Here is a 10,395-nt window from a genome sequence, read left to right as displayed (position 1 = left end):
GGGCGCCAGGCGAGAGGCCAGCGTGAGGGAGCGCGGAGCCAGTGGCCGCCGGCGGCCCGGACCCGCCTGTCCTCGCGGCCGCCGCCGGCATGAGCCACATCCAGATCCCGCCGGGGCTCACGGAGCTGCTGCAGGGCTACACGGTGGAGGTGCTGCGACAGCAGCCGCCCGACCTCGTCGACTTCGCGGTGGACTACTTCACCCGCTTGCGCGAGGCCCGCTTGCGAGCCGCCAGCCCGCCCGCTGCCCCTCCTTCCGGCTCCCAGACTCCGGAGCCCGGCCCTGGCCTGGTCACCGACGCGAAGGCGGAGAGCGAGTCGGAGGACGACGAGGACTTGGATGGTAGGCGGCGGGCTGGGCCGACGTTCGCGGTGGGGGGACGGAGGGAGCGGTGCAGGGGTCTCCAGCGGTCTAGAGGGGCCGCGGGGGCCGAGCACGCAGGGCCGGGACCTTGGAGCTCTCCGCGGAGTTTGCCCGGCTTTCCCGAGCCGCGGGCGTGAGCCCCGCGTGCGCCGCTTCCCAGCTGCGCCCCGCGGTCCTCTGCTCCCCGAGCGCACCGAGTGAGTTGTCAGATTCAGCCTGGGAGCAAATGTGCGCGCCTTCGGCCCGCGTGGTGGCGCGGAGCCCACGTCGGCCTCGCCTCTGCTGGGGCACGCTTCGCCCGGTTTCGTGCCGAAGACAAGGACGCTCACATCCACCGACTCACTCGTGGTTAATAACCGGGATGGGTACTTTGCAAGTCATTCGTTTTGTGAAAAGTTATGGTGAAAACTTTAAGCATAGACAAAAATAGAGAAAAGGTGAAATGAACCCCTGTATGATGCCACTATTCACATTCAACAGTTTAAATATCTGTCACAAATGTATCTTCTCTACTTTGGTTTTTTTTGGTTTTCTTTTTTTTTTTTTTTTTTTTTTTTTGGCTTTGCTGAAATATTTTCAAGCAAATGCCAGCAGTCGAGTCATTTCACCTCTGCATAACTGGACATGCATTCCTTAAAATATTTTTAGGATTTCTTAAAATTTCTCAAAGTATTTATTAAAATATATGTAGTGTACACACACACACACACACACATATATATATTTAAACTTGACTAAAATGACTGGATCCAATTTGGTGAGGGTAAACTATAATTATCTTGTTTAGCATATAGGGTGCAGGAAAAAAGGACAACACTTGACATCTGGTTTAAGCAAGATTGTCAACAAGTAATTCCGTTTTCCTTGGTTGCTCTAGCTTAGGCTTGGTCAATTTAACAACAGAATGATCCTACTTTTGAACCGCCAAGATTTAACAAAACATGAAAACAGAGACCAAGTTAGAGACTCTAGTGTTGTTAGAGCATACTGGAAAAAAAACAAACTAGTTCTGAGTTGAATCCACATTCAGGTCACGCTAACAAGGAGTTAATTACCGGTCATTGCTGTTGGAGGTTGTAAACTTCAATGTTGACGACAACTTCCCATAGTTTATTCACCACTAAGAGTAGAAATGGTTCTTCTGTGTTTCTTTGACTTATTGCATATTAAATTATGAGCTTTTCTGCTTTTTAAGTCTTGAAATCAATTCAAGACTTGTTATTTTCCAGTTCTCTTCCACAGATTTGCTTTGTGGTCTAAGAGAAGTGGTCAGACGTGTTTGATTTCAGATTCACTTTTAAATGGGGACAGTGACAGTGATCTCCCAGGGATAAATCTGTCTTTAAAAGTTTTATTTCAGGAGTGTCTGCTTTGTTTGTTTCACTGACATCTATAAATCACAAAGCTGTAACCTGCTTTGTGAAATTTTTATATATACACGTTGTTACTTTAAAATTAGTCCCAGATGAGTAAAACAGTTTACAAGTTTTGTTATCTTTGTCACCTTTGATATCTTCTTAAAAATTGAGTTGACTTAAATCTTTGTAACCCTGTGCTTTATTTTACTAGCATGTAAATATTTGTTGTTTATATCTCTAAAGTGGCTTGCTACGTATAATTATAGAAATCAACACAAGGTGAACTTTTATTTACAGATAATAGACTAAAAATATATTGCACATAATGAGATTCCACTTCACACCCATGAGGATGGATATTATGAAAAAACAGAAACAAAAATAGCAAGTGTTGATGAGAATGTAGAGAAATGGGAGTCCTTGTTCATTACTGGTGGGAATGTAAAATGGTCTGGGTGTTGTGGAAAACAGTTTGGTGGTTCCTCAAAAAGTTAAACAGAATTACCATATGATCGAGCAATTTCACTGCTATGTATATATCCCAGAAAATTGAAAGCAGGGAGCCAAACATATAGTTACATGCAGCATTATTTACAATAGCCAAAAGGTAGAATCAATCCCCATCAGATGAATGGATAAGTAAATTGTGGTGTGTACATATACGTGTGTGTGTGTATGTGTATACATATATATACATACACACACACACATATATATACATATATATATACATACATACATACAGTGAAATACTATTTATTCTTTAATAAGAATGAAATTTTGATACATGCTGCAACATGGATGAATCTTGGAAACATGCTAGTGCAATATGCCAGACACAGAAAGACAAATATTTTATGATTCCGCTTATATGAGGTACCTAGAATAGATAAATCCAGAGAGACAGAAAGTAGAATACAGGTTAACTGGCTGCTGGGGTTGATGGTAATGGGGTGTATTGTTTAATGGGTGTTGAGTTTCTGTTCGGGACGATAAAGTTCTGAAATTGAATAGGGATGATGGTTGCACAACACTGTGAACGTACTTAATGCCGTGAGTTGTACACTTAAATATGTAAAATGGTAAATTTTATCCTATGTACTTTCTCACAATTTTTTAATGTTTGTTTATTTTGAGAGAGAACGAATGAGCAGGGAGGGGCAGAGAGAGAGAGAGGGAGAGAGAGAGAATGTTAAGCAGGCTCCATGCTGTCAGTGCAGAGCCCGACTTGGGGCTCTGTCTCAACGAACCGAGAGGTCATGATTTGAGCCAAAATCAAGAGGCAGACACTTAACCAACTGAGTCACCCAGGCACCCCTCTCACAATTTTTATTTTATTTATTTATTTATTTATTTTTATTAAAAAATTTTTAATGTTTTTTTATTTATTTTTGAGAGACAGAGAGAGACAGTGTGAGCAGGGGAGGGTCAGAGAGAGAGGGAGACACAGAATCTGAAGCAGGCTCCAGGCTCTGAGCTGTCAGTACAGAGCCTGACACAGGGCTCCAACCCATGAACCGTGAGATCATGACCTGAGCTGAAGCTGGACCCTCAACCAGCTGAGCCACCCAGATGCCCCCTCCTCACAATTTTTAAAAAGACAAGAAAAGAAATAACATATCCAGTGATTAGGAACATTAGGGTAATAAGCCTATAATACCTAAAATAAGAAATAGGATATGTGGTGTTAGATAGGCTAAATTCAGTTTGTAAAATTGTATGGTATTTGAAACAAAGTTATTAGCTATTACTGGTTTGTTTTAACAGCAGTTTTGATATCAAAAAGCACACTAAGTGTGAAGTACTATAATGAGTAACTTTTGGGAAAGCCTCAAGGGTTCAGATTTATTTTTTAAGTTTTTAAGTTTATCTACTTTGAGAGGGAGAGAGAGAGACAGCATGAGTGGGGGAGAGGCAGAGAGGAAGGAGAGAGAATCCCAAGCAGGCTCCAGCACTACCAGTGCAGAGCTCTGTGTGGGGCTTGAACTCATGAAACTGCAAGATCATGACCTGAGCAGAAACCAAGAGTTGGATGTTTAATTGACTGAGCCCGCCAGGTACCCCTAGAGTTTAGATTTATTAATGTTAGTGTAACTGTATCCTCATGAGGACAATAATTGGTATCCAGACTTGATTCGCTTCTGTAATTATTATCACAAGTACACCTGTGAGTCTCCCAGCGCACGCGCGCATGCACACACACACACAGAGAATTATATATGTAGTATATTTATATGTTATTATAACATATAGTTGGTAACAGATTTGTGGAATATAATTCACATACTATATAATTCACCATTTAAAGTGTATAATTCAGTAGTTTTATTATTCACAGATATGTGCAACCATCACCACAGTCAGTTTTAGAACAATCAGTTTTTGTTACCCCCAGAAGAACCCCATAAACTTTAGCCATCAACTGCCAACACCTCCATTCCCCTCTAATGTGCTTTCTGTCTCTATAGATTGGGCTATCCTGGACATTTCATATAAATGGAATAATGCAGTATATGGTCTTTTGCTCCTGGCTTCTTTTACATGGCATAATGTTTTTAAAGTTTATCAGTGTTATAGCATAAAGTAAAATGTCACTCTTTTTTATTACTGAATATTATTCTATTATATACCACATTTTTTTATCCATCATTAGATGGGCATCTAGGTTGTTTTCACTTTGTAGCTGTTAGGAATAATGTTGCTATTAATATTTCACGTGTACAAGTTTTCATGTGGATGCATGTTTTTCTCTTTGGTACGTATACCTTGGAGTAGAATTGTTTGGTCATATGGTAACTCTTTGTTTAGCCTTTTGAGGAACTGCCAGATTGTTGTCCAAAGTGGCTGCACCTTTTTACATTCTAACCAGCAGTGTATTAAGGCTTCTAATTCCTTCACATCCTTGTCAGTAGAGTCTTCTTTATAATAGCCATCCTTATGGGTGGGCAGTAGTAGCTCATTGTAGTTTTGTTTTGCAGTTCCTTAAATGATGTTGAACATCTTTTCAAGTGGTTCTTGGTCTTTTTTTTGGGGGGGGGAGAACTGTCTATATTTTGATAAAGTCTTAATGTATCATTTTCTTTTGTTATTTGTGATTTAGGTGTTATGTTTAAGAAACAATGACCAAAAATAAGATCATGAAAATTAACCTCTGTTCTCTTTTAAGAATTTTTAAAAACATCTTTTTCAACATTTATTTATGAGAGACAGAGACAGATCATGAGCAGGGGAGGGGCAGAAAGAGAGGGACACACAGAATCAGAAACAGGCTCCATGCTCTGAGCTGTCAGCAGAGCCCAGCATGGGGCTTGAACCCACGAACTGTGAGATCATGACCTGAGCTGAAGTTGGATGTTCAACTGACTGAACCACCCAGGTACCCCTCTTTTAAGAGTTTTATAGTTTTAGCTCTAACATTTAGGTGTTGGTACATTTTGAGTAATTTTTTGTATACAATATGAGGTACTTCTTTGCATGTTGTTCCAACACCATTTATTAAAAAGATAGTTTTCCCCCATTTAATTGTCTTGGTACTTTTGTTGAAAGTCAGTTGAACTGTACATGTCATTGTCTGTTTCTGGCTCAGTTCTGTTCCACTGATCTGTGTATCTGTCCATGTCCCACTACTACACCATCTTGATAAGTGAGATTCGTAGTAGTTTTGGAATCAGCAAATGCGAGTTCTCCAACTTTTCTCTTTTTCAAAATTGTTTTGGCTTTTGCAGTTCCTTGAATTTCTTATGAATTTTAGGATTAGCCTGTCAATTTCTGTAAGAATGGCAACTGGAATTTTGATAGAGATTGCACTGAATTTGTAGATTAGTTTAGAAAGTATTGCCATCTTAACATTATTGGGTCATCTAAATCTATGAATATGGGATGTTGTCCATTTGTTTAGACCTTCTTTAATTTCTAAAGAGTTAACAATGTTTTGTAGTTTTCAGAGTATAGGTTTTGCACTTCATGTGTTAAATTTATTCCTAAGTAATTCATTCCTTTTAATGCTGTAGTAAATGGAATTGTTTTCTAAATTTCATTTTCACATTGCTCATTGCAAGTGCATCTGAGTCTTCACTCACCTGGCTCCCCACCCACCACTTGGCATCCTTTCTGCTCTTAAAATTTTTTTTATGTCTTTATTTTATTTTGAGAGACCGAGACAGAGTGTGAGCGGGGGAGGGGCAGAGTGAGAGAGGGACACAGAATCCAAAGCAGGCTCCAGGCTCTGAGCTATCAGTACATAGCCCAATGTGGGGCTCGAACCCACAGACTGTGAGATCATGACCTGAGCTGAAGTTGGACACTTAACCGACTGAGCCACCCAGGCACCCCATCCTTTCTTCCCTTTAAATGATGGCTTATGATCTCCAGAATTTTGTTTGTTAACTTGTTTGCCTCTGTGAACAACTCTCTTCCTGAGCATTTCCTCTTCCTCTCTCTCTCTCTCTCTCTCTCTCTCTCTCTCTCTGCCCCTTCCCAACCCCCTTTTGCAAAATAAATTAGTAAACATTAAAAAAAATTTTATTGTTTTTGAGAGACAGAGAGAGGAGGGGAGGGTCAGAGAGAGAGGGAGTACAGAATCTGAAGCAGGCTTCAGGCTCTGAGCTAGCTGTCAGCACAGAGCCCGACGCGGGGCTCGAACCCACGAACATGAGATCATTACCTGAGCTGAAGCCAGATGCTTAACTGACTGAGTCACCCAGGCGTCCCAGTAAACATTTTTAAAAAAGAGGCCTGTTTTTTTAATTTTATCTTCAGAATGTTGATAGTATATACAACTACACCTGGTTTTTGTGTGTTGTCTTGTACCTTGAAACCTGTGGAGTTTTTAGGGTTTTCTGTATATAAGATCATGTAATCTGTGAATAGTTTTGGTTGTTCCCTTTCATTTTGGCTGCCTTTTATTTTTCTTGCCTAATTGCTCTGGCTAGGACTTTAAGTACTGTGCTGAATAGGAGTGACTAAAGCCGGCATCCTTGTCTTCCTGATCTGAGGGGAAATTTTTCAGTCTTTTACCATTGAGTAAGGTGTTTGTTTCAGGTTTGTTTGTTTGTTTTTCCAAATAAATGCTGTTCACCATGTTGAGGAAAGTCCCTTTAACTCCTCGTTGTTGAGTGATTTTATCATGAAAGGATGTTGAATTTTGTTAGATGTTTTTTGTGCTTCAGTTGAGATGATATGGCTTTTTCCCTTCATCTTTTAATGTGGTGTACGACACTGATTGATTTTTGTATGTTGAACCACCCTTGCATTTTTGGGATAAATCCCACTTGGTCAGTTTAAGGTATAATCCTTTTAATATGCTGCTGGATATAGTTTTCTGTTATTTTGTTGTCATAATTATTATTTTGCTGTATTTTGTAAAGTAAGTGAATATATTATACTCTACTTAATTATTCTCCTTTTAGGTTGCCTCCAGATGTTTGCTTGCATGAACTATTTTATGTATATGGGTTTTGATGATTTATTAAAGTAGTTAATTTAAGCATTGGTTTCAACCTTAGTTCCTGGCTCATTTGGAAGTAACCTGTTTAACAATCTCAGAAGGACTGTGCAAGTCAGTGAATTGCTTGTGGATCCTCACCTGAAAAAGATCCCAAATCTTAGTACCTTCACCACAAGGAGTTTTCTGAGTAGTAATTCTCAGTCTTATTAGGCATCTGAACTGGCCCTTCCATTTTGAGAGTCTTTTTCTTTGCTTCAGGTCAGCACATAACCTTTTTCAGAAGTTTTACATTGCAACTGGTTAGGGTAACTGTAGTTTGGTGAATCACTATCTCTGGTTTCAGGGGTGATTATTCTGTTATATTTAAGAGCCAGGGCTCCTGACAGAACTGTTCCTTTGGGAGAGCCAACAACACTGAGTCAAGAGCAGGAGCCAGCACTCCAAGCTCCGCTGCAGCTGTGACCATATCTTCCTCAAAGATTGCATAAGGCTTTTTAAATGTCTGGCTTATTCCCCTAGAATAGATTGCTAGAAATAGAATTATTAGGTCAAAATGTACCTTTTTTTTGGTCATTTAATAAGTACTAAATAGTCATATGCTTTTCAGAAGGATTGTGCCAATCAGAATACACAGTCATCAGCAACATATGTGCGTACCAAATTTGCTATGCCATTGATAGCACAAGATATTAAAATTCTTTAAAAAGTACTAATTTGAGGAATTTTTTTCTCAATGTCTTAATTTCAATTTTATTCAGTTTAGGAAGGTTGAATATTCATTTTCATCTGATGTCTGCTCGTGTTCATTGTAGGGTTGTATACTTGAGATACTTACTTTAACTGAATTGGTAAGAATTACTGACTCCTTGCTTTTGTTTTAATTTTTTTAAGTAAAATCTGCCCCCAATGTGGAGCTTAAACTCATGACCCCAAGATCAAGGGGATGTGACTGACGGAGCCAGCCAGGTCCCCTGACTCATAGCTTTTGGAAGGTGAGAGAGAGAGAAAAGTCAAGATTTACTCCTCCTTATACCTCCTCGGGGGTGAACTTGGTATTATTCTTGGAATACCAGAGGGATTATGCTGTTAATAAAGATACTGGATAAAGAAAAGCTGTTGTTTCTGTTCTTACAGCACTTCTGACACTACCTGGAGCTAGTGCAGACCACATAAGTTAAGGGCTCAGTCCCACAAGATAGCCCCCTACTTCAGATGCTAATCACAAGTCCCTGCCTCCTATACTTCTAACAGACCATCTCTAAATTTGGGGGTGTCCATGACCCCCTCCTGGAGTTTGATAATTTCCTAGAATGATTCACACAATTTAGGAAAGTACTTTACTTACTGTTACCAGTTTATTAAGAAGAATACAAGTCAGGAACAACCAAATGGAAGACATACCTTGGGCAAAGTATGTGGGGAGGGGCTCAGAGCTTCTGTGCCCTCTCTGAGCATACCATCCTCCCAGCACCTCAGTGTGTTCAACCTGGAAGCTCTGAACCCATTTATTTAGTTTTTCTGGAAGTTCTATTATGTAGGCATGACTGATTAAATCATTGTTATTGGTGATGAGCTCAATCCAAAGCCCTTTCCCCTCCTTGGAGGTCTAGGAGCTAAAAGTTCCAATCACCTATCCTCATTTAGCATAAGCTTAGGTGTGGTTGAAAAGGGCTAATTATGGGGGCGCCTGGGTGGCTCAGTTGGTTAAGCATCTGACTTCCAACTTCGGTTCAGGTCATGATCTTGACTTCGGCTCAGGTCATGATCTCATGGTTTGGGAGTTGGAGCCCTGCGTCAGGCTCTGTGCTGACAGCTCAGAGCCTGGAGCCTGCTTCAGATTCTGTGTCTCCCTCTTTCTCTGTGCCTCCCCCGCTCACACTTTGTCTCTCTCTCTCTCAAAAACAAATAAACATTTAAAAATTTAAAACACGGGGCTAATTAAGAATAGCAAAAAACATTCCTCTCAATAACTTAGGAAATTCCAGGGATTTTAGGGGCTCTGTGCTCAGAACCAGGGCACAAGACCAAGTAAATATTTCTTATTATATCACAGTATCACACTGGGAAATTTCAAAATTCATCTTTCTCCCTCCCTCTTCTCTTCTCTCCTCTCCTCTCCCCTCCTTTCCTCTCAAGGGGAAGACAGAATTGGACCTATTGCATGAATTTGATAGACTTGCAGGATGGCCTGGTAGAAATAGCCAGCAGGCTGGGGTGCCTGGGAGCCTCAGTCAGTTGAGCACCTGACTCTTGATCTTGGCTCAGGTCATGATCTCACGGTTTGTAAGATGGAGCTCCGCATCGGGCTCTGCACGCTGACAGTGTGGAGCCTGCTTGGAATTCTCTCCCCCTCTCTCTGCCCCTACTCTATTTGTACTCTCTCTCAAAATAAATGAATAAACTTAAAAAAAAAAATGCCAGCAGGCTATGGTAATCACAGGCCTGGAACTGGAAGACAGGTCAAGGCTAGATGAGAGGTGTGAAGAGCCATCAGTGTGGTAAGTGATTGAGGCTGACCTATCCAATTTGGAGAGAATAAGGCTGTGCTAGTGATGAAGTTTTAGAGTTGATGGTGGGGTTTGTGGGGTCCAGAGCGGACTGCCAAGAAAATATTCTTGAAGAGATCTTTGGTGCAAAAAGGTGATTTTATTAAACCATGGGACAGGACCCATGGGCAGGAAGAGCTACACTGGAAGTGGATGGTGGTGGTGTCTGTTCTATGGAGTCTGGGGAGATAAAGTGAAGATGGGTTTCCAAAGAGACTTTCACATGCTTACAGACTTACTGGAGGCCCAGCTATTGTCAAATTAAGGTTGTTTTTCCCTCTAGCAAAGCACTAAGACAGTAGGGAGTTCCTGGATTTTAGGCTGTTGACGGCATTGCTTTTTTCCGGTAAACTGGTGGAGACTCTTATCAGTTTAACCATTTGTTTTTTTGTCCTTTCTTGTTTTGGGGTAGGCTGGAGTGTCCAAGGAATGTGACATATGTCCCACCTGGGAGGGGGTGGTGCTAGCTTGTGTTTTGCCCTCAGCCTGCCTCATAACACGCTCCCTTGTCCACACTGATACTGGGAACTCTGGCAGACACTCTTTTTTTTTTTTTTTTTTAAATATTTTATTGTCAAATTGGTTTCCATACAACACCCAGTGCTCTTCCCCACAAGTGCCCTCCTCCATCACCACCACCTCTTTCCCCCCCTCCCCCTTTCCCTTTAACCTTCAGTTCCTT

At 41.1% G+C, this 10,395-nt stretch overlaps 1 protein-coding gene across 1 annotated transcript in view; it reads left to right on the top strand.

Moving 5' to 3' along the window:
• Window positions 1-6: 6 nt before the first annotated feature.
• PRKAR2A (protein kinase cAMP-dependent type II regulatory subunit alpha) overlaps window positions 7-10,395 on the top strand; it is an 87,495-nt gene continuing 77,106 nt past the window's right edge. The window contains exon 1 of the mRNA XM_029917539.1: window positions 7-342. Coding sequence (XP_029773399.1) covers window positions 90-342 — 253 coding nt within the window. The 5' untranslated portion in view covers window positions 7-89. The remainder of the gene's footprint in view (window positions 343-10,395) is intronic.

The sequence above is a fragment of the Suricata suricatta genome, chromosome 12 (genome assembly GCF_006229205.1).
Source record: "Suricata suricatta isolate VVHF042 chromosome 12, meerkat_22Aug2017_6uvM2_HiC, whole genome shotgun sequence".
Taxonomy (NCBI): Eukaryota; Metazoa; Chordata; class Mammalia; order Carnivora; family Herpestidae; genus Suricata; species Suricata suricatta.
The sequence above is the reverse complement of the archived record's forward strand: the minus strand, read 5'-3'. Positions and strand labels throughout refer to the sequence as shown.